This window comes from Nilaparvata lugens, chromosome 3, assembly GCF_014356525.2.
Source record: "Nilaparvata lugens isolate BPH chromosome 3, ASM1435652v1, whole genome shotgun sequence".
Taxonomy (NCBI): domain Eukaryota; kingdom Metazoa; phylum Arthropoda; class Insecta; order Hemiptera; family Delphacidae; genus Nilaparvata; species Nilaparvata lugens.
In genome coordinates, this window is record NC_052506.1 from 31,070,736 (window position 1) to 31,096,454 (window position 25,719).

General features: G+C 32.4%; 1 protein-coding gene across 15 annotated transcripts in view; it reads right to left on the minus strand.

Annotated features, from left to right (window-relative positions):
* Positions 1–195: 195 nt before the first annotated feature.
* The window catches only part of LOC111060466 (glycerol-3-phosphate dehydrogenase, mitochondrial), a 34,061-nt gene continuing 8,537 nt past the window's right edge, over positions 196–25,719 (minus strand). For 4 of the 15 annotated variants that reach the window (XM_039423504.1, XM_039423505.1, XM_039423507.1 and 1 more), the window contains 14 exons: positions 23,871–23,989; positions 22,760–22,925; positions 22,012–22,234; positions 21,359–21,522; positions 20,499–20,793; positions 19,301–19,494; positions 17,412–17,606; positions 12,635–12,694; positions 11,606–11,647; positions 10,511–10,758; positions 8,821–8,979; positions 7,586–7,774; positions 5,140–5,241; positions 196–2,268 (listed from right to left, as the gene is read on the minus strand). In XM_039423504.1, the coding sequence (XP_039279438.1) occupies positions 2,134–2,268; positions 5,140–5,241; positions 7,586–7,774; positions 8,821–8,979; positions 10,511–10,758; positions 11,606–11,647; positions 12,635–12,694; positions 17,412–17,606; positions 19,301–19,494; positions 20,499–20,793; positions 21,359–21,522; positions 22,012–22,234; positions 22,760–22,925; positions 23,871–23,969 (2,271 nt within the window). In that variant the 5' untranslated portion in view covers positions 23,970–23,989 and the 3' untranslated portion in view covers positions 196–2,133. Of the gene's footprint in view, positions 2,269–5,139; positions 5,242–5,559; positions 5,659–6,474; positions 6,716–7,585; positions 7,775–8,820; positions 8,980–10,510; positions 10,759–11,605; positions 11,648–12,634; positions 12,695–17,411; positions 17,607–19,300; positions 19,495–20,498; positions 20,794–21,358; positions 21,523–22,011; positions 22,235–22,759; positions 22,926–23,870; positions 23,990–25,719 lie in introns of those variants that run through there. The other 11 variants (XM_039423513.1, XM_039423515.1, XM_039423514.1 and 8 more) reach the window with 7 other exon arrangements.

The window sequence follows — 25,719 nt, forward strand, 5'->3', positions numbered from 1 at the left end:
TAAAGTTTCAAGTAATTGAATTTTAAATTTGGAATAAGGAAATGGTGAAATATAAGCAGAGCGTGAAATTGAATTATTTTATTTATCCAATGGAAAAGAAATGTAATGCTACTTTTCATGGAACTTAGCAGGTTGCCAGCCGTAGGCAACTAGGATTGGTAATTTGGGTGAGAGAAGATGAGCCAGACAAGTTTATGAAACTATAATAATTTTATTAACAATAACAAGTTCAGACTAAAATTAATATTTCAATACAATTTAACAAGAAAAACGTTTAAAATTCACATTATATGATCACAGAGTTGAATATAACAAGACTAGTTATACACTAAAAATCTTGTCAGGAAGAGTTCAAATTGAACTTCATAGATTTCTTAAATAACTTAGTAAAAGTTCATTTGGAAACACTCCACGTCTTCAAACTCTGAGCATTCAATACAGAACATAATAAAAAATTGATAAAGTAGGGCTAACTTTATCACAAGTTAATACTAGTATTAGTTCTAGCTGTTATTCGTAAGGTGTGAAAATCAGCTATAGCTTTGAAATTTTTGCATTATTAAAAATCAAAAGGATCATTCATGCATGACTTGTATAATTGTATAAGTTTTGGCATTCCAATTATCACCAAAATCGAAGAAAATATAATTCTTTTGAACATGAGTGGAAGGGATCTGAGAAACCTCATAAATATCGATCAACCTACTTAAAAAGAACATTTCCACTAAATAATACTGAAATACCTTATTTTTAATTAGGTGTAAGGTAATCTTATTACCAGAATAGTTATTCTTACAAACTAACTATAATATTGAGGTTTTAATAAGTCATTACTATATTGGAAGACCTAAGGATTTAATGATAAAACATCAATACACTTCCACCGCCAAAATTGCTGATTGAAGAGTTTTAATGCAATTGAAACAATTGTTCATCCATATGAATTACTCGTATAACTAGGAAAATCTAGTTGATACTAAAATTGGCCTAGTGATCGAATAGATGTTAGGATATCCTTGTCTGGTTTAAAACACAGATTAATTGAGTAATTGAACCAATGGAGTACTCTCGACAAGAGCTAAAGTACCTAATCTTTTGCTGTTAATCTTTAAAAATCTTTGCATTGAATAGGCCAATCTCTAATTACAAAACTAATTATTAATATTATGTTACACATCAAAGTTAAGTAGAAATCACTATACAGTTTGAAGGTATTATAAGTATGTAAAACAATTAAATATTGAAAATATCATAAATTAATAGGCCTATTTCATAGAGAAATAACATTTCTACAATAATGCTTTGGTGTTAGAATTAGATATGAAATTTGAGCAATTCAAGTTTTAGCAGAGCAGAAATATTATAAATTACATGGTCACACTGATTTCGTGTCACACTACTCATACAGGGCTCATTCTTTTAATAAATAATATATATTCATAGAGCTTGATACAGATTTGAAGTAGTAAAACATGTATACTGAACATAGAATGTGTGGGTGGTTATGTATTTCTAGTAATTTTAATGCAATTGTCGGTTGTAAACGCCAAGACTATTTGAAATAGATACTGGCTTCTAAGAAAACTGTTTACAGTTGAAAAGAGTCCTGCGAGTGTAAGTAGGACGAGTGTAGTGTTATCCGTAAGTAGGATAACCACTCTAGATGTTTTTGCAATTACAGCCTTCAAAAACAAGACCAAGATTGACATTCAAGTCAACAAAAGGGCAAAAATATCAAAAGGGGCAGAATAAAATAATCACATATACAGTACTTAATTAAATCCAGTATTTGAGTTCTCAGGTACTCAACATAAAAGTATTTATCATTCATTTCTTCCATGGATTACTTATATTTATATATTACATAACTTACTTGGCTATTGCTTGAATCGGTTGAAATATGATAATAATTCGAATGACTGTCTACATGACAGCATCATATCACACCAGAGGTTTTCTATTTTATAGGACTGTAGAAATATTAACTTTGCAAGTTTCTAGTGTCTTTATACTCAAAAATGAGTAACTGAGTCGATAGAAACAATATTTTTCATGGAATAGCAGCGACGAATTGTGAAATTTTTATAAAATTGAAAAATTGTGAATAAAATATTGTTAGCTAAATCAAGTTCTTTAAAGACCACCTCCGCTCCTCTCGACGGTAATTTTCTTTGTGAGAGAATCCTTTTCGTGTTTTTCATGCTCCATTTCAGCCATTCTAGCAAACCGAGAGTAGGCTACGTGTCCAGACTTTATTGCTGACATCATCTGAAAAATTGTGATAAGTTGATTCAATAGAAATCTCATGGGAATAAAATCTTCTCCAATCTAGATCCAGAGAATCGGTTTACACTTGAAGTCTGATTTTCCTTTAATGATTGAAAATTATAATGAGAAATAACACCTGACCTGTCAGGGATGAAACAATAATTATATGTTGTATTTATTTTTTTTTCTCTAACAACAATGCAAGATTCAAATATTATTAATATAAATAGTCTTACAGTATTCAAAGTCTTAAAAGAGCAAACACGCTGTATCAATGTTGTTAGAGACTATTTTAAAAGTGAAATAAGTTTTTAAATACAGTCGAACCTCTGTATAACGAAGTCGATTATCCCGAAAAAAATTCGCTGTCGAGAGGTATTCGTTATTGAGAGGTTCTGTCAAGAAAACTGCCACGATCCTATGGATCTTATAATATCGTATCAAGGCGGTAAATAAATGAATATGGTAGTACATAAAACATATCTTTGCGAACGTAGGTAGGGTACCTATTAGGCCAATATTAATATGGAAATTTGAAAATTCATGCTGCTGAAAAAAAACATGTTTTTTGAATATTTGTAGAACGTAATACGTAAGTAAACTCACCAATTTATTTCCAGAAAGCTTGATTTGTACTATTAGTAGAGTTTAATCAAACAAAGTACATACTCTGTAGCAATATTTTTCAACTTCTTACACTACTATTAGATGGAACACAAAATACGGCTATTTTGTCAATATCTTCACTATAAATACTATAGTAACTCAAATTTCCTATTTTTTTTTGTTTTTATTTGAAAAAGTGAGTAATATCGGTTGAATTTTGCATTTGAATAAAACATCATGTACGATAAACGACTCACAAACACTATTCAAACAGTCGGACATGTCTGGTACACTATTTTTCAGTTTTAATCCTTGCCTGATAATTTTGAAAGCCTCTAGAACTTCTTGATCTGACGGATTCTTCTCCTCAGGTTCGTCATAGTCATTATCATCATCATAGTCAGCTCAAAGAATTGAAATGTGTGACAAAAGTAAGAATGGGAAACCAGTCGTTTACCTGCCTGGTCTACAATAATGACAAGCTCTTGGAATTCAATTTCCAGTAACTTGCATTCAATTCCCGACATGTGTTTCACCCTCTATTGACTGTCTACCACTCTATCTTCTTCCTACCTGAATTGCCATTTAGTCTATTGACCTTTCTGCTGAAACTGAAGAATTCCTTGAAAATGACCGTCTGCTTCCTATACACACTACACTTTGTATGTTGAGGTCCGAAATTCGTTAAATAGAGGTAAATGAGCAGCAAAAACTCTAAAATGTCATGGGACCAGGTAAAAATTCGTTGTGTAGAGGTTTTCGTTAAGTGGAGGTTCGTTATAGAGAGGTTCGACTGTAGTTGAATGATTTTTGTGAACATGAATGATATTCTACATAACACACATATTAAATAAATTATAGAGACCCGCCCACAAGTTTCAAAACAGGGTAGGAACAAAAATCATGGAGTTGACAAAGGGAAAATGATCATGTTGATAAGATTAACATAATTTTTAAAAAAGAGTATTCAATAATAAGAATAATAGAATATTGAATAAAAGTTGAATAATCAAACAAATTAATATAAAAACATTAATTTGTTTCAGAATCTAAATAAAAGTAGTAAAATTTGGAATATTATTATTTACACATACATAAATTACATGCATTTAAACATTGTTGTGCCCATCTATATGTAGAAGAATTTATTAGGATTTATGAGAGAATACACGCATGCATATATTATTAATATTGAACACCATACAATCATGCACTAACATTAGTCACATCAAGCTAGACAAATGCACTTGACAGTAAATCTTATTTGTTAATCAAGCTATAATAATTACCAAATAGTGTAATAATTGACTAGAGCTATTCAGCCGTAAAATTCTCTGTAGAAGGCCTGATTTATCGTTAGCACTGGTTAAATGGACCAGCTTCTTCTCAAATACTTATCTGAACAATTATTCTAGCATCAGATAATTGAATTGCTAATTTAATCAAGATTCTCTATTAAAAATTCAAAATAGAATAGGCTACCTCACGGTAGAATTTCAATGATCTATCTAGATTATATTAGCATTGTTATTGCAAATCTGAAGACATAGATTATATTAGCATTGTTATTGCAAATCTGAAGACAAATTGATAGTAAATAATTTACTTGATTGGAAATTAATAATAATCCTTAATGATCGTAAAATACAACATGATAATACAAAACTAAATAAATATATCCTCAATAATTTCATGTTAAGAATAGAAAATAATCTACACTATCAACAATAAATATTAAATAAAAAAGAATTAATTTTTATTTTGTTAATGTAAATAATATAAATAGAATCACATGCATTTTGAACTAATATTTAGAAATATCAGTTAAGTGCAATAGTATAATAATATTATTATTATGTCATAATTATTCATTGTATGTAAGTAATTTATTCTTGGAGCAAGTATTATATTTTATTGCTTTAATAGATGCATAAATTTAACAAAAATAGAGAGAATTCTAAACTTAAAAGTGTTACTCTCCTGAATTCAGATTAATAACATGCTCTAAAAAAGGGTTATGTTTTCATAGGAGCGATATGAAAATTAAATTTGTCAATGCAGGACACACCCAATTAATTATAATGAATTATATATAGATTGAATAACACATTATCATGCATAATAGTAGATTATTCAATGACGAGAGAGGTTTTATAAAATCAATAATCAAACTTCTTTAAATAGGGGAATTGAAAAAGCGTTTCGTGCAGATTTAAGCCTCCAAACAATTTGGGTCAGCTGTATAGGGAAGAGTAGTTAGTATACCTGGAGATACTCATCTAGCTCTACTTGTCCATTCATATTGGTGTCAATTTCCCTCAGAATTTCGTGCAGTTCCTCCCCAGGAACATCCGCCTCACCGAAATTCTGCAACAATTAGTTGCCCCGTCATAAATAAATGCAATACCATCACCCTTACAGTAGCTATCAACAACTAAACATTCACTATTTGTTAGGAAGTATAAGACTATTCTATCAGGCACATCATCATATTCCAGAATAATAAAACTTTTCTTGAACGGTAATCAGAGATTTTCTACGTTTTGGAACAACATAAGTGCCTGACAGAAAGTATCAAGTATTATACCACCAATCAAAGTATTCTGAACAGAGAAAGCGTTAAAACCGTGAAATAGCCAGCCTCAATGAACAGAATGATGTCACGTTGTCAAACAACAGTTTTACCTGCAAAAAATCGGCTAATTGTAAGACACCTCCGTATTCGGAAGAGATTTCCTCCATAAAATTTGCGATTTGATCTTCGGGTAGTGAGAGATAAGTTTTCTATCAAAACCAAAAGTCCAAACATTGAATTAACATACAAAATGATAAATTATAACAATATTTATTATCAATAGAATAAGTATGTTGGCTTCATAGAAAAGATGAGACGAAGTCTGTTACAGAAAAATTTAGAATGCCTGTCATTGCCATATACACACTAGGCGTGTGATGTAAAATAACTAGGCAGCGTTTTTCTGCATTGTGCGAAGGTTTTAGGTTTCATGAACATGTTAGCGCTATTTTATTCTCTGTTGCATTGACGCTTCATGTTCCAGCTTATTTATTCTATAGTCTCAGAAGTTTTAGGTAACAATATTTTCTCCATTCAAATTTCTGATTTGGATGTAAAAAGATCAAATTGAAAAAGTATTTTCAACTTATTTTGGTTTCATATGTAATCTTTCAACCTGTCTTATTAATCATGTTTCATTTTGAACATAAAAAATATGATATTATTAAAATGAAAAATATTAGAAAAATGGCTCAATTGATATGCATCGTAGTGGTACAAAATGGTAGAATAAGAGAAAAGGTAATTTTGAGATACACCATTAGATCCATTAATACCAAAGAAAAACGTGAAGAATTCCATAAAATGAATGAAAGAGGGTGTATTCATATCATAAAATGTGTGACAATTGGATAGTCATTATGATAGTCACTAGTTTTTACATACGACGAACTATATGTCAACAAAATGGAATTTGATCTCAGTGTTTGCTATTCATTCACAAATTCAAATTATTACTGCCACCATAAAAGATTTCTTAAATTATAAAACCAATTAATAAAACAGAAAAACAGAAAAATAAATATGAGAATAAGCAATTTCTTATTTTTTATAAATGTTGATATTCTAACATGAAAAGAATGAAGTATTTGTAAATAAGTGATTTTATTTGTTCTTGTATGTATGCTTTTATCTTTAGATGCAATAATTCGTGGAGTTTGATTTACTTGGATTCAAGGTTTGTTACGATCCAATTCACTTGTTGTAGCCATCATCATCGTTGCGTGAATCAAGGGCACTGCTATTCATAATATCATTTATATTGGTCTGGTCAGGAAAAAACAAGTCAACATATTTAATTATCGAACTCATAGATGTAAAAGTTTCTAGTAGATAAATCATCTCAAAATATTACACAGGATGACTATAAAGCCAGGATGGCTAAAAATAAAAATAAATTAAAGCAAATTTTGAGCAAAAAATGATGCTGAAAGTTGAATTTGAAATTTAGTCATCCAAATTAAAATTTCAACTTTTAGCATAATTTTTACTCAAAATTTTATTCAATTTATTTTTTTTAATGTTTTGCTCAAAAAATGACGCTGAAAGTAGTTAGTTACTAATAGGAAGATTCTGGAGTTCAACCATATATAATTGAGAAATTTAACGTGTTCCGATACCCACTATAGTAGAGGCTGAGTTCCTTAAAAATGCTATTACACATATTTATTCCAGTTATTGTTATTCAAACTTCTTAATTGATATTCAACTTCTTCGGAGCAGGTAATTTCTTTAGATAGTTGTTCAGTTATAATATATTGCCTATTGTTAAAATTATTGACAAAGGATTTTTAAAATAAGTTCGTTTATTTGGATCCGTTGTTTGATTGGTAGTGGTTTAGACATTGGATTTGTAAACCAGAGGATCCGGGTTCAAGCCCCGGACGGCCAAGATATTCATCTCGGGTCACTCCCGTGTTTCGGATGGACAAGTAAACACGGCTGTCTAAAAACGGTCGTTAAGTTACATCAGAGACCCTGAAATTTATCAGGTTCTACCTGAATACTCTTGACTCAAGAACTGAGCCTGCCAGATCACTCAATATTTATTTATTTAATTTCGAAATAATTTTTAAGATAGAATTAATTTATCGGACATTGGTGAACGAAATTGGAGAGAATACAATTTTATTTTACCTTGAGACCACGTCGAATGTCATTAATGGAAACGTATCCCTTGTGGTCCTTATCAATGATTTGGAAGCGCTTGATGTACAGCTGGATTTCCTCTTTCGTCAAATTGATTGGAAGCTTATCTTTCGACGCTCTGTTTACTAATTGACCCATTTCATTTTTGAGGAATTCGGACGCCTTTTCCAGTTGTTTCTGAAAAACAAACATTTCGGAAAAATAATTACATGAAAATTAAAACCATTCCAGATAATAAATGAGTCATCATGAAATCACAAGCAGAAAAAACATAGCCAAAATACATAGAATATTACAATGGTGCAATATTTCATGAAGAAGGTGCCTTTCTGAAATGAATTTGAATTATCCTAAACAGAGAAACAAAACAACTTGCTTGAAAATTTACAATTATTATATTCTCAGTGTAAACTACACTATGATTTTTTATTCAATAAATAATAATTTTATTAGTACTATCAGTACATTTTACCGAATAAAAAAAATCAGTTGACAAGAGAATGAAAATAAAAGCCGGTACGGTACGGTATACAGAATACAAAGACTAGCCATACTTCAAGTTTCCATTCGCTTGGCACATTTTGAATACGGTATCTCAATTGCCTTTTTTCTGCTGTTTTTTCAAGTAACAATAAAAATACAACAGAACCACATACAGGTTAGATTATTATTCAAAATCATTTTTTAACGTTTCATGTAGCTAAAGTGGGCTACTTATTTTTGAGTGAATACAAAAGTTATTTTTGTATTTATTTCAAAAATAAAGAATAAAGAATGCTTATTTCATCCAACATTGTTAGAATAAATAATAGCATTATTTAATTTGATAAAATTGAAATCATCCAATTTGAATCATCCAACTTATCTCCTATGTGCTTTGCAACTGTAATCCTACATTGTGATAGATAGTAGTTTTACCCACCCAATAGTATTCTATTAATAGTACTTACTTTTGTTTGCCTAATAACAGTCGTTAGGTCATATCAGAGGCCCTGAAATTGATCAGGTGCGACCTTCTCTGACACCAGACCTTAGCCAGCCAGGTTACCCGATATTATTATTATTATTAATAGTACATTATTTGTATTTGTTTGTACTTGCATGTCACTCTAATTACCAGTCTCTGATTACCTTTTCTGCTTTAATAGGCAGTAGATTTCTGTAATCTTTGAATTATTTTCTATTTGTATAATGTTTGGCTTACAATAATTGATAGATGCTACCTTTTTCTCGGCTTCGTTCCAGTTGAGCTCCTCGGCCATGATGTCGACTATGCCTGGCAGAGCTTCGGCGGCCGCCTGCACGTTGAGGAAGGCCAGTCGCAGTCGGCGAGCGATCATGTCCACCGCTGTCATCGCGTACTCACGCACTCCGTATCTTATCTGCAACAACATTTATATCAAAACACTCAATCATAAACCACAAACATTCAACAAAATATACTTGAAAAATTAACATTAATTACAAGTAAAGAGGGGCTTTTGTTTTGATTTGAAAATATGCAAAACCAGCACGAAGCATGTCGTCACATTAAAATGTGGATGTAATGTTTCACATAAAAGTTTCTACTTTCAACTTTATAATTAGTTGAATGTATTGATAGTGAAAAGAAGATGGATAATCAACAGCAGAAAATAATTATCCATAGCTTGAGAAACAAAAATTCTTATGATTACCTTATATAATAACCTCTAGTTCAATAATGGTGACTAAAAATATATCTTTGAAAATGAATGGGAGTGAATATATTTTAAAAATATATATAAAATGTAAGTATAATATGTGTCTGAAAAGTGAAAAGTTTATACTAACAACAAATAGAAAATAAAAAAATTGTCACAATATTCTAATTAAGTTTAATCTATTTATTTATCATATAAACACCATAGGAAACCAGAAACAGTCAATTTATAAACTTATTCCTGATTTTTTTGCATAGTCTACTAATTACTAGCTAACTCTAGAGCTAACCGTAACCTTTATACGTTACTAGCTAACTGTTGAGATAACCCCATATTGATACAATAAACGTTTTTATTCTTACTATCGTATTTCAGAAAACTTTAAAGTTTTAATAATAATAGTAGTGAAAACAAGATGGATAACCAACAACGAGTTTTTATTCTATTATATTCTATGATAACCACTAATAGCTTTGATAGTGACCAATTTTGATAATTTGATGTCATGTGTAATTCTCAATTATTCACAGATTCTATTTAAAAAACCTTTACAGGCTGCTTTTGCTTATTTTTAGTGATATTTACTATTCATGGTGATACATCATCCTCACTGTGTTTGCTTTTGCTCTAACATAATTGACATCAGTGGCTTCACAGACTGAACCTTTAACGTGACACTGCGATTTTCAGAAACCGCCATATTTTACTAGGGGTTACTGAGGCAAAATTCAGGCAGATGAAGGGAAACTTGCAAATAAACACTCTAAAAAGACCTGATATAAGAAAATTAAATGAAAATATCCTTTATTAGAAGCTAAGTTAGAACTTTCAAGTCCTCTCCACCACCCAGCCTTGTGAATAAATAAAATGAATGAATACTACATGGATCGTTATTCACATTCTATCATACCTTCCCTCAGCCCTGCCTATCATACCTACCTTCTTTCACTTCTCTGTCAAATCGTTTCCCTTTCTGTTATATCTTACCTGCCTATTACTTGGGGAACCATAGTTGGCAAGGTATTTTCCCCTCTTTTTCCAGCAAACCACATTATTTTAGCAATTGTGTTTTATTTGTTATTGAGTTGTATTTATTGGAACTGTTATTGCGATTGTTTTATTGTATATTGTTTTTTCTAATTGTATTTTTGTGTGTTTTGGATGAATTGAATTGAAATGGAAATAAATTAATCACGGAATGAATAAATAATTATTGATAGAGGAGAGGTACCTCGGCATCGATGTAGGGGAACTCGGGATGTATCTTCTTGCCGATGATGGGCCATCGCTTGCCGGTGAGCGAAGCGAGTTTGGCGACGGCGAAAGCGCGGTCCCCGTAGGCGTTGGCCAGGTGTTGGGCCACCTCGCACTCCAGGCCAAAGTCCTGCACTAGCCGGATGTACATGGTGGGAGTCCAGCCATGGGCGCCCTCAATCAGCAGGCCGTCCGTCTTGCTCTCCATGCAGTCCAGTCGACATGCTAAACAATTCAATCAACAACTTATTCCAATGATATTTATATATAACTCAAAACATAACCCTATTTTCTACAACATTTTATTCATACAAATTCGGGAGAGTGACAGTTTTAGACTTAGCCTGTTGTCCTCTCCCGACAACTGAAAACATTATTTGTGTCTGTATTATAAAAAATTGAATTGTTTACTATAGCCTATTATATGAATGAGGAATTTTAATTGAGAATGAAAATAGATTTTGTTGTCAGACTACAACAAGTACAACTGTAAGAAAGTACAGTATGCTAATATTACTGTATTTATTAATAGAAAATAAATAGCTAAAAATCGACCACCTCATGCTGACGATACCTTAAGCTCATTTTATACAAGAGTGATTCTTTAATGGATTCAAAGAATCACCGATCATATATTTCAAAACTTGATGAGACTTTGATAGAACATTAACAAAACCAAACTACTCTAATAAGCATCAGTTCCAACGTTACCCCGTCACAGGCAATTTATTGATATGAAAATTTCAGTCTTGATCTGGTCTCATGGCATCAAGTTTATATTTCAAATCTAATCAAATGTATTGCCATAACAAAGCAAGTGAACATTTGCAATAATGAAGCAAGTAGAATGCAATAATAAAGATACATACACATATCGTTCATCAATTATGTTATACAATCATTCTTGAGCATAATGTTATAATTGATAATGAAAAAAGATTATGTTGTCAGACAACTACAAGTACAACTGTATGAAATGAAAGCAGAGTATGCAAATCTAAAAATACGTATTCTACTGTACAATATACTTTATATTCATATTGTGGCTTGACTAGCATAAATTCAAACTTACTAGTCGTGATTTCTTCTAGTTGTTGGTATAAATGAAAATTACCTAAAAAATAGATCATTTAAAATTAAAATTAAGTTAGGCTTTTTATGATATTGCACATAATCTTATTGATTAGTTTCAAGTTACGATAATTTACCTGTTGATGCTATTGTAATTGATGTTATTACTTGTAAGTATTTTTCTTTTTGTAAATAAATTGTCAAAGAAAGTCAAAAATAAAATAAAAGTCTGAATTTAAAATATTTTATTTTCAAGTGTTTCTTGTGCTTTAGGGGTTTTGTAGCCTATGAGCCCGTGGCCGGTAGAGCGATAGCAAACTGAAGATGTGAAGCTTCAGGCATTAGGAATTCCTATTACCTCTCGGAATTCAATTCAAATTGAACGAAATTGATGATATGAAAATATTAATTTCCAAATCTCACTTTATTTTTACAACAATAACGCTTGAAATTCAAAGCGCAAAAGCCTAGCTTAGCTGATGAATGTGTGCAATTATTGTTCATAGTTCAACAGGACATTTAGGGTAAAATTATTGTATGATCAAAAGGATCAATGCTCATAGAGGTATATGGATTGAATTTTGTTGGTTTCAAGATAGAATTTCAAATGAAATTCTATGAGTATTCTAAATTTGAAATACAGTTGATGTTATCAAGAAATGTCTGGAAATGAAACCCTTCAAACAATCATCTTTATCAACAGACACTCGCATGAAAATGGAGCAGCAGCTTTCTCAGTCAAAACTGATAACTCCTTAAAATTTCAACAAGATGAAAGCATATTACGCAAATGTTTAGCCCCATGTTAGCCATATTAGGTCATGCAGCATTAATGCACAAACAATATTATTGCTTATGCATATAGGGTTAGGACAGATGCTGTCTGAAGTTTATATAAAACTGAACATCTAATCGATTTATTTGAATTCAAGTATGGCTTTCGACGTGGAAAATATTAATATCTAGGCCTATAGTATTATTATAATAATATTTTATTATCTATGGAATTAAATAAGAAGTGGATAAGCACCTGTAGATCCGGGCTGAGCTTGACTCCATGGGGCATCCGGTGTCTTCCATAAATTAGCAACTGCACACAAATCATGCAATCAAATGCTTGTTCAACATCCAAACCCATTCTTCATAACATTTCCAACAAAATGAAAAATACATAAAATAATTTTTTAAAATCATAGCCTAGATTACAACTACATACAATGACTTCATTAATTCTACTCATCTATCAAGAAATACGTTGAAATGCAATATGAAATTCGAACCAAAATATTAGAATCTAGTATTATAACTGGGAAATAATTCCAGATGAAAAATATGAATGGTTTCAAAAGCATAATACGAGGTACAAGATTAAGGGATTGATGCATATCTCATTTAGCTCTAAATAAGAGGGTGGCTATGAATTTAAAATATTAGTCTCCAGTACACATGTAATGCATAAACATAAAATCCCATAGTTTTTCCATTATTAAAAACAAACAATCGATACTGAATAGATCGAAACAATCGCTACTTATCTAAATTACTAAAAGAGCATGCACATATTCCAAATGTCAATTCAATAATAGGAGATATTTGATACATGCCTACAAAAATTTAACTTTTTACATTTAACTTAAGTTTACGAAATATACAGAGTGGGTGAAAAGTCCGAGAACGGCTTAATATCTCATACACAAAGGTAATTTGACGGTAGGTGTGATTGGGGATCCTACTCAAATTGAAAATACTACTTTACTATGACCTTGAAAATCTGGTCCGCCATCTTGGATCCGCCATGTTGAATGCAACTTTGTTTTTTTTAAATAGGAAGGTGGTCGTGCGATACATGATTTCGATAAAGAATTTCAAGAAAAAATGAATGGCGAAGATCGCATATCGATATCTCAAACAGTTTCGAAGATATTCACATTATTAATCAATACTATTCAAAGCATAAAGGAGAGGAAAAGTATGAGAACGGCTTAGAATCTCATAAAAACTGTGATTCCAAGGAGGGTGTGATCGGGGATACTACTCAAATTGAAAATACTACTTTACTTAAAAAATCTGGTCCGCCATATTGAGTGCAACTTCATTTTTTTAAATAGGAAGGTTGTTATGCGATACATGATTTCAATTCGTAATTTCAAGAAAAAATGAATGGCGGAAGCCGCACATCGATATCTCAAACCGTTAAGAAGATATTCACATTATTAATCAATGCCACTTATGTATTTCATTTCTGATTTGCATGGTAATGATTAATAATGGGAATATCTTCTAAACGGTTTGAGATATTGATGTGCGGTTTCCGCCATTCATTTTTTCTTGTAATTCCGTATTGAAATCATGTATCACATGACAATTTTCCTATTTAAAAAATTAAAGTTGCATTTAATATGGCGGATCCAAAAGGACCAGATTTTCAAAGTCATAGTAAAGAACTATTTTCAATTTGAATAGGATCCCCAATCACAACCACCTTGGAATCACATTTTTTCATGAGATACTAAGCCATTCTCATACTTTTTTCTCTCCTTTCTTCTTTGAATAGTATTGATTAATAGTGTGAATATCTTCGAAACGGTTTGAGATATCGATATGCGCGGTCTTCAACATTCATTTTTTCTTGAAATTCTGTATCAAAATCATGTATCGCATGACCACCTTCCTATTTAAAAAAACAAAGTTGCATTCAACATGGCGAATCCAAGATGGCGGACCAGACTTTCAAAGTCATAATAAAGTAGTATTTTCAATTTGAGTAGGATCCCCAATCACACCCACCGTCAAATTACCTTTGTGTATGAGATATTAAGCCGCTCTCGGACTTTTCACCCACTCTGTATATTATATTATTGCGTCTACCTACGATAAATCTAAAAAAAAACTGTGTGATTGATAAATTCCAATAATTGTGGGGTACTGGCCTCAACGATTACTGTCAGTCAATCATAGACAAAAATATATACCACACATTTTTTTTAAATTTAAGTTGCTGTTTATGGGAGAAGAATGCAATTCTCTGAATTCGGCTGCCTTGGGTCTTCATATCGTTATGTTTATTTACTATAATTCCCACAAGGGACTTACCACTAAAATAGCCATACGAATTTACTAAAATATTTAGAATCGTCAAATAAACACGGAACTACAGCTAACAATAAAATTAAATCTCACATGCTTTCAAGATCCAAGATGTGATATAAGTTGATTTCATATTCGGCGTTGAAAATAGAAAACCTGGAGTCTTCCATTCTCGACAATAATTGAACATTTCGAGTACTAATACCTACGAACAATGTGTAATGGTGAAAAAGTGTACGCGTATTTCATAACTGTGAAATAAGTGATGAATATTGAATCAAAGTTGTTTTGATAAGTGTTTGTGGATTAAATTTCTAGCTACTTATTCTTTTTTGTTTTCTGTGGAAGCAACTTACCAAAAGCTACAAAACTTCTCCTTGTCTCACCATCATCTTCCAGCTCTTCCCTATTATTGATTTTATTGATTAGAGCCCATTCAATTTTCATAATCACTTCTATATCAATCTTTTATTGTGGATTATTAAAAATCACTTGAATCATCAAATAAGCTTAATCAATAGAGAATATTGTATAATAGAAAAAAAATTATTTGATATTGGTTGTCTATAAGAGTTTCGCCGCAAATTCATGTAAATTCTGAAGAATCACTTGCTCTCGAAATAGACTTCTTCAAATCACACATAATTCTCTACCAAGTATCGCAAGTATCTACTGTAGATAAGATTTGAATTATTGTTCAATTATCTCCGCAAACAGTTAGAAATTCCTGTGCAGTTTTCAATTTAAATTATACAACTTGATGATGCAAATAATGAAAAAGGAGACAGAGTCTGGAATGATTCTCAATATGACGCCCATGCTTGTTGCACATTCCTACATGCAATATGTTAAATTCATATATAGCCTAAGTGTCTATAATAGTTTTGGAAAGATGTGATTTTAAAATCAACTTGAAGTATAATCCTCATTCGTCAATGTTCTCATTCATTTTAATTTGTTCCTTGACCAAGCACATTTATTTTATTCACATGTGGAGTGACTCCAGAACCACCCACCATAGTGTTTGACAAGCCTAGCGAACATAAATATTGTCCCAAGACATAATGCCTACCTGGGCTTGTATAAGAACACAGGAAAAAAACAAATTGAAACATTGTTTCACTCGGATTATTCTTTGATTTGTAAAATTACCGAGGTAGTACTTTTTGCGGACACAAAATTATTATTTTAAATAAAGCGTGGCCCAAAAGCCACTTCTCATGAGTTCAGGTAAACTAATATGGAAAGTTATCTTCGAGCCACCTGTACATAAAATGTACATCCATGTTTTACCGGGAATGTTTCAAGTCTGCCCATCCAGATTCATCGATGTTCTCACCTATTTGATTGTTTGCTAATGTATTTGCTTTACATTAGTGAAATCCACTTCAAATTGTCAGCTTTCCTTGTGAATAGCATCAATGCTTCCTATTCAAGCAAAGCTGACAATGTGAAGTTGAACTCACTCACTATATTATATAAATCAATACAAATACATCAAGACTCACTACATTTCCAAAAATTTCCGGAAAATAATGTAAGTTTCTAAGGGCCGGTTTCCGAGCTCGGGATTAAGCTAAGTTCTAGACTTTAACTGGCTTTAAACTCTGGAGTCAGAAAATTGGCTTTCCGAGTCAGAGCGTTAACGTAGTTGAGGACTTAAATAGACTCTTGAGTTTAGAGATCATGTTAGACCCTGGAGTTTATAATTTCGCTTTCTGAGTGAAGGGCTTATAAGTCCAGGACTTGAATTAGATTCTCGCCTCTTTCCGAGTCAAGGATTTATCAAAAATCGTTAAGTCCAGGACTTAAAACAGCGTGATTTTAAACCCTCGACTGGGGTAGGGTTTAAATTCAAGTTCTAGACTTAACTGAGCAAACACAATTCAGTTATTGTTTTGGAATAGATAAAAAGCCAAATAGATGTCATGGAATACCTAAATTATTTGGACTAGTCAATCTAAATTCATAATTTATAGTTTGCAAGTTCATTTTGGAATATAATTGTATCAGAATTATGCGTAAAAAACTAACATCATTTTATGACATAACCTAAAAATGTTCAAGAAAAATAATACAAGGATTGCCTTGGAATTTATATTCCAATCTGAATGTTATTAATCGATGTCATATTCAACATATTAATAATAACAATAATTGATTATTACTCCAGTTTTTTCAAAACAAATATGTTTTCAAACTAAATAGCCTAATGAAATTTTTATTCCAAAATCACTAGTTAGGATCAATGATCAATAACAGCATAACGTAAAATGAAATGTTTATTCATTCACCTTTCAAAGGTTTTGCTTTGAATAGGCCTACAAAGAAATCGAAACATATTTTTACAAAATAGTTTGGAGAGCATGCTCATTTGAATTGTCCTGCTGCAATCAGCTGTTTCGTTTTGCTATAATGCCAACAATACAACAGCAAAATATTGTGAATTTCCCTCAGGTCTACTGCGTTAAAGTCCTGGACTCAAATAAGTTGAGAACTTGATAGACTCCGGAGTTTAGAAGATAAAATCGTGATTCAGAAAGTCAATTTAGACCCGAGAGCTTATTTGAGTCCTGGACTCTGTAAGTCCAGAACTTATAGATCCCGAGCTCGGAAACCGGCCCTAAGTGTTTTTAACCTATCTGTATCGTGTTTCCTGTTTAAATCAATACACTAATTCCAATATTGATTGATGTGAATATTCAAGTGTTGTGACATACCCTCGATGGCGGCGTCAACCGCTTCGGCGGCCATGGCGCGGTAGGTGGTCCACTTGCCACCGGCGATGGTGACCAGGTTGGAGTCGCTCACGTGCACGATGTGGTTGCGTGCCAGCGACTGAGTGTCCTCCTTGTTCGGGTCGGACACCAGTGGCCGGATGCCGCTCCACGCCGACAGCACGTCGCCTCTCCTCACTTAAACACCACATTTATTCATAAAATAAGTACATCATTGAAATAATAGGGGGAGGAAAATAAGGTGACCTTGTGCTATTCCTCTCCCAAAATTCAGATAAGGTTACACATAGTCCGAAATAGGCAGTCACACATATTATAGACTTAAGCAATAGACTTTGATTATGAAACAATGATGATTGTTTAATAGTGGATGGTTATACATAATTTACCTATGTAAACACATCATATACTGTTTTCTATCATTTGAAGAATCTTTATTAATCTTGCGAAACAAGACTTTGCCTGGTTTCGCGTGTGTTTAGTTCTAAATCAAAAAGCCCCATAGTTTATGTTTATTTTCCAATATCTCCAAGATTTTAAATGTTAAAGTGCTTGATAATTAGAATATGAAAGATATACAAAAAGAAAATACAATTGATGAGATATTTTATAATACCATATCATACCCAATGATATACAGTGTAACAACACTGTATATTAAATAACAGTGTAATACCCAATTATTACAGTGTAACAACTAAAACATAATTTACAATTTCGTAGAAATGTGCCTACATAGGTATAAAACCTGTGCTTAGGAACGATTTGCTGCACAACTTCGAGCAAAATAGACCCATTTATGAGCGAATCATTCTATCAACCTCGTGCACTATTAACTAGACAAAGAAAGTAGTTTTTCTACACATAACTCGGCTTCTAAGTTATATGAAAATGAACTTTATTCTGCCTTTGAATAATAAAACAATACAATAAACATTTCAGAATTATACTGACAGCTTAAACAGGTATGTTATATACATATAACGTTATCTATATAATAAGAGATGATATGATTGTGTACGTTTGTAGGTTTATCTGTGGCATCAATATGATGTGATCAAGATTTGTGTCTTGAATTCCAAGATAACAGTCACGATTTAAACACCAACATTTTAATATAGATTTCTCAAATATTGAATTTATACATCTCGAAGCCCAAATTTGATTTTCCTTCAAGATGTTAGACAATTTTTGTTAAAAATTTCAAATAATAGAGCGAGCATTTACTAACTGCGGTACGGGTCATTCCAGCAGTCAATATTGCTAACACCCATCTTTGCTGCACTGCAATTACTCAGAAATTATAATTAAGCTATACTCTGAAGAGTGTTGGCAGTACTGACATCCACCTCCACTATTTTGTAAGAAGCATTTTGGCTGTGAAAAGCAATCACAATTAAAATATTCGAACCGCAGGTTTTCAGCTGTGCGGGACAAACCACAACGCAGTGCATAAACGGGGCCTGAAGTTGCAGTTGAAATCACACTCTCGCTTAATTTCATACGTATAAGCAGTGTACATGTGCAGTCACATGTATATGCAATGTTTTCAATTGACCACTTAAATGATAACCAACCAATTAACGGTATATTTTCTCTATGGTATAAGTTACTTATGATTTACGTAGAGAAGTCGACTTGCAAGTTACAAAATAGTGTACTTACATAAAAATATGATATTGTTGACATACGTCACACTATGAAGCGTGTATTTCTCTCAAATATTAGCTGATCCTTTACTTGAGAAACTTTATTACAATAATTATTACAGTGTATGAAAACATTAGCTTTCAACAGGTGATACTTTAAAAGGGTTGCATTAATTTATTCTTATTTGAAATACTCTATCTATTCATAGAGATTGAGATTACCTTCAACATCCGGGTTAAGGTAGTTTTTGACCTCGGTGAGAATAAAGAGAATCTCGTCTTCGGTCGGTTTCGGGTGGTGAGTGACCTTGCAAGGCAGATCTGTGGTGCCTGCAATCGTCTGCTTCTGCCACGGCAGGAAGAAAATCACTCTGCCATCAGAAGTCTCAGGATCCAGAAGACCCATCTGGTCTGGACTGTGAAAATAAATGAAAAAGTTGACAATTTGTCAGTTGATTATGCCTTTATAGAAGTTGAACAACTTTTTGTCCTTCTATAAATTACATTTTCAGCAGACATACTATTACTATCAAACCCACATAAATGATGCAAGCTTACAATAAGTAAAGGATATCTTCAGCTAACCGCCAGGGGTCATTGTTTCAGCGAGCAGAAAAAGTTTTGATATAGGCTAAATGTAATATTTTTGGATACTGGTAGGTAACCCGTGCATTTCTAGATGAAAATTTGGTGTTGTCAATTGTAATCTCCTTATGCCCAGGAAACATTAAAAAATAAAATAATTATTTATTTGGTTCAAAATTACGTGGATAATCTTTATAAGGTTTGAAAATTTCAAATTAGTTTGATAGGTCTTGAACCCACAGCCTTCGATTCACGCGTGCTACCAATTACGCCACGGAATCACTTGGAGAGAGATTTGTTTTGTTGGACTTTTATAATTACGTAAATTTTGAATCACACATTGAATAACTTCGTTTTAATTATTAAATTACACCTTAACTTAATATAAATGAATAGATTCCAAGTACAAGTCATCAATTTTGACGCTCTCAAATAAAATTAACAGGCTTTAAAAAAGTACTCATGAAAACGATTAAAATAGAATAAAAATATTACTCATATATTGGAAAAATTGACATAAAGTGTTTTGGAAAGTGAAATTAGAATACAAAATAGAATCAAAGTGGATGAGAGAACTTTCTGAGTTGTGAAAAGTAGTTTTTATTCAATGTGAATGGAAGAAAACTATTAAGTTTTTTTGTTTAAGAATTTCAAAGAACATCACACGTTCTAGTGAGTAGTTAATTTTAATAAAGGGAATAAAAGAAGGAAATATGGATAGTAGCCTAGTGAAAATGGATAGTAAATAGAATATATGAGTAAGGCAAGACATCGAAAAAAGACTCAACCTTTTAAATAGAAAGAATAAATTTCAAAACAGCAAAATTCAATTGACCTGTAGTATCCGGGAAGCACAATGTGTGTACCCGAGCTGGGAGAGCATATTTCCCTGGTGGTTGGCTCATCCATTTTCCTGATGGTATCGGTGAAGGGTCCCGTGGCGTTGATGACGCACTTGGCCTTCACATCCCACTGCTTGCCGGTCAGCTCATCCTTCAATGAGGCTCCACACAGTTTGCCGCTATTGTCTTTCAACAGTTTTGTCACTGAAACGTGATTGGCCACTGTTGCACCATGTCTGGTTGCCGTCAGTGCTACGTTCAAGCACATTCTCGCATCATCTTGCTGTCCTGAATGAAAAGATAAACATTTTTATTTCAATTCTCAGATATTGATTGTTTTAACGACATAAATTTGGAAATGTATGAAAGGAGAAACAATAAGAAAACTATATAAATATATAAATTACAGATGATCAGGTTATAATAGTCGCATAAATCATATAAAAATCTTGAATGGAATTGAAATAAGTATAGTGAATATCTTGAAATAACATTAAAAAAAACACATAATTCATAATTTATATTAATAACAAATTAACTCTCCAATCTCCAAAACTAACATCAATATCTGGAATTTCAGGTTCTCTGAAACATCTTGATAAGTTTTTATTTAGAGAGGATCGTTAGCTTGTAGGCGTAATACAAACTGGAAATGTTTCAAATGTGTATTGTACCGTTTTCAAGACAAAAAGGGCGTGGATGAACTTCAATTCGTATACAATACATCTTTGTAATTAATTGAAGAGAATAAACAGTATGTATAAACAAACAAAAAATTCTCAGGTAATATTTTACACACCAATACCGGACAGTGAGCTTAGAGTACGAATATAGTGAAGAGCAGAATACAAACCGTCATAGTAAACTATTGCTCCAACAAGTTTATCGCCCTGAAGCATGGGGAACAGCTCCAAGGCAGCCTTCTTTGATAGGTAATAGGAGCTTTTCACAGTCTTCGAACCAGCTACAAAGTCATACGCTTTGATACCAGCCCAGTAGTAAGGAACTAACCACCATCTGAAAACATTTCAATTGATTGGATTATATTCCTTTATTTATGTGGAATTTCAGGTAGTGAAGGCCACATAGTTAATTCCAGAGTCTTTAAAACTACTATTCACAAGACTTGGAATAGGCTATAATATATTCGAGTAAGTATGTATTTCAATCCTTGAATAAATGCCCGTCGAATAAATAAAACCATTTTTTGAAATATTAATAACTTTTCAAATGTTGAAATTCTTTATCTGAGCTAACTATATCAATGAAGTTTCTCATTCATACAGGAAGTATGTAATACTCGACAATAATAATAAACTACAACTAGTACTTAGTTTAGATTTCAGTACCACATTAAACCGGAATTACTTGACAAACAAACACTGGAGAATCAATGAAGTATCTATCTTTATCTAAACAAATACGTTGACAAAGAAGTTTCTACCAAAAATTAGATGGAAGATATTATAAGGCGGATATCGAGAGTTGAATTAGACAAGAACTTACTTATATACAGGTAACATAATGGGTAGAGGTCGTGTTAGATGTGGTGCGGAGTTGAGCATGTTCGATCTCTCGTGTAACGCTTCCTTCACCATTCGATACTGTTCTATATCCAAGTTGAGTATAGCTTTTGCTAAATATCGAACTCCTCCATGGATGAGTTTTGTACTTCTGCTACTTGTTCCCGAAGCAAAGTCATCTGCTTCGACTAATGCTGTTTTAAGGCCTGAAGAAATAATAAAAAAATATTATTTTCATTAAATTTGTCAATGATTAAACAATGGTGCATGCGAATCTTTGAACTAGGTTTCATTTTGGATTGACACATGGTTACACTTGATGGACTTGGTCTTAGCGAATGCTTAACTCGAGCCAAATAATTCTAAGTAAATACTCTTAGAATTGACCAAGCTGAATAGTGAAGAAACTTTACATACATCAAGCCGGAGAAAAAGGCTATATACAAAACAATTCCCTCTCAAATCACTCAATCGAGTTACGTCACCAGCCGACTAAATTACATTACAAAAATCCCCAACATGATTGAACTATATATAGTTAACAATCGATATAATGGTAATAATGCCGATTGACCTGGCTGGCACAGGTCTGTTGTCAGAGTTTTCAGGCAGCGCCTGATTTCAGGGCATCTGACATGACCTGATGACTGCTTCTAGGACCAAAATCGATAATAGACAGAATTAATTTCACTATTGGTGATGCAAATATATTGAAAGGAGGAATAGAATACCTCTAGTTGCTGCATCTAAGGCACATCCAGCTCCGGTTGCTCCACCGCCAATGATTAGAACATCGAAGTCCTCACTCTGCAACGACCTGATTTGGGCATCTCTGGGCGGCAGCGGCCGTTTCGCCCTCAACATCTTCTGAGGGTCGGCAGCTACTACTGGTTCGCCCTTCAACACAAAGTTTCACATAATTCAAATCAAATCACAAAACTATATATTCGAACGAAAAAATATAATTTGAAAATAGTTCATTCAATTACAATAAAATTATTATAGCATTTGATATGGAACAATGTAAAAAAGAAATTGCCTCATGTCTGAAATGCGTTAAAAAATGAAAATGGTACAATTTACAGTACAATACAGTAGAATAAATAGAATCATTACATTAAATCGCAAGCTCAACGAGAATAATATTTTTTTAATGGGAAAAAGTATTACGGTATTATTTGATATGAAACCATTTTTTTTTTTCAAAATATAGCATAGTTGATCCAAGATTAATGAAACTATAGTCGACAATGAATTGAAGTAACCAGCAATCAGCACGTTTGAATCTTTTTAATTAACATCATATCGTTTATTTGGAAAGCGTTTCAAAAACTGAAAACGTTATTGAAATATTGGTTTTAGGAAATTTCAAGGGGAATGATTATCATTCCATCATCACTTATGTGCATGGAATTACAAATTAACAAAAAAAGTTGAAAGGGATTGAATATTTATATTAATTATCTGATTGATGATCAGTACAGTGTTGTCGTATAGTAGGAATATATATTATATCGATTTAATAATATCATATTGTAATATCGGACGTAGAAAATATTACAAAATTAAAAAATACTACGAAAATGATACAAATATTATGAGCCCTAGATAATTGTAAAAAGGTAATGGGTGAGAAGATAATAAACGATTATTGAAGCTACATTTTTAGATGGGTTCCAAACCAACAGAAAATGATTTAACTAAAAGTAGTTAGTCAACAAAGCTGACAGAAATAGTGGAGCTAACTGTTCTTAAACAGTCAATATTCCATTAAAAGTAAAATAAATTGAAGGCTTCAAAAAATTAAGTACTATGAAACAGTTTTGGAAAAGGTGGACTCACAATGAACGGTCGCTCTCCTGTTACAAGCCATGTTGAAAAGTAGGCTCCAGCACCAAATGTCGTTCCTCCAACAATATATCTGCCAAATCTTGTAGCCATTGATGAGATCTATCAAGCTCCTATAAAAAAAATCACATACTGGTCAGATAAACCCTGCTTGGTGTTTGATGCTTTCTATTACAACCGCAATAAAACGGCCAAGAGTTTTTTTGTTCGAGACCAAAGTGTTGAGGTAAGGTTTTAATGCGAGATTGTTACTCATATTATCAACAAGTGAGCTCCAGTTAACTTTGGAGGAGGAAGAGGAGTAGGAGAGAGGAGGAGGAGGAGGAAGAGGAAGGATAGGAGATGGAAGAGGAAGAGTAGGATGAGGTGCAGGAGGAATTTCTTTTACAGCGATTCAAATTTATTTATTTTTATTGAACCAAAATTATCAAAATGGGGGGTTCACCATTCAAATAATTTATTGTATATTCAGTTTCTATTCAGACCTGAAAAACTATCCACTAAATACTAAAAAGGCGCATTTCAACACTTTGGCAAGTCAGTAGTCTTCTACCGACCGGTAAAAATTATCATATTTTAAAATATTTATATGTCATATATTAGAATATGCTTTTTGCTAGTAGCTCTTCTATAAAAAAAACAAAAAAAAATGTTTCCTGGAGTGTCAACGGAACTTTTCTTTAACTAGATAGATTCATTCAACAAGATATACAATATTAAAGAGAGTACCTTAATTGATAAGTGTCTACAACCTTATTTATCACTGTACGTATTATCTTTGATTTCTAGTAGGTCTGATAATCAAATCAATAATTCGCACTGATAATTTTATTGAGGTTGTTAATTTTTATAGCCGAACTGCTAAGGCCGTCTTCTATATCTGACATGGGTCACAAGTCACAAGGTCGCAATCAGTGTCTAGCTAAGCTGGGCATGTGTGTGCGCGCGTGCGAGTGATCAGTCCACACTATCACAAATGAGAGGAAGGTCTGGGATGAGCCCTCCCCACTCCCCCCGCCATCAATCACAATAATTCAATTGCTACGTCACGTGATCGCCGTGTGGTCGTGGTCGGTCACCGTTTAGCGAGTTTCCTCAATTTGCGTGCTTCGGCTGTTTTCACATGAACGCATACAAACCAGCTTAGATCGTTTTCGACTGTTACAAAATAGTGAGCCACAATAGCGTGATAATTTACATAATACTACAGCAGTTATCAATGAGCGTTTATGATAATAAGTGCATAAAATGTTTGTTAATCGTTATTAAACAATAATAAATCAGAAATTAGGAATTTAGTTTCAAGTAATATTGATTTTCATGTTAATAAAATTTACTAAAAATATATGATATGCCTATTTGAATGATTATAATAAATTGATGACTGATTTGAAACCATAAGAGATAAAAAAGTTTCAAATTTCAATGTAACTTTTGAAATAAGACAGAATTAAGTACTAACTACCTATCTTCCGAATCACAAGTAGGAAATTCTAGAAAACACAATCTAATAAACCGGACAAACTAGAAAAATCTACTGATAAAGTTACTTGCTAACTTCTCCCAAGATCACCTCGTACTGTTTGTGAAGATTTTATTTTAAAATAAATTCCAATTTAAATCAATTTATTAAACTCTTATAGTCACAGCATCAAGATTTTAATGATGGTAGGAAAATAGTTTGATACTGAATAGTTCAATTTAATGACTCTTTATGTTTACTACTATTTATCTCGAGACAACCCAAAATATTAAAAATAGCAATTCTGTAGTAAAATTCTTTGAATTGAGTCTTTCTTCTTATAAAAATGTTGTGTCTTCGATCAAGTAAGGTGTGAAAACT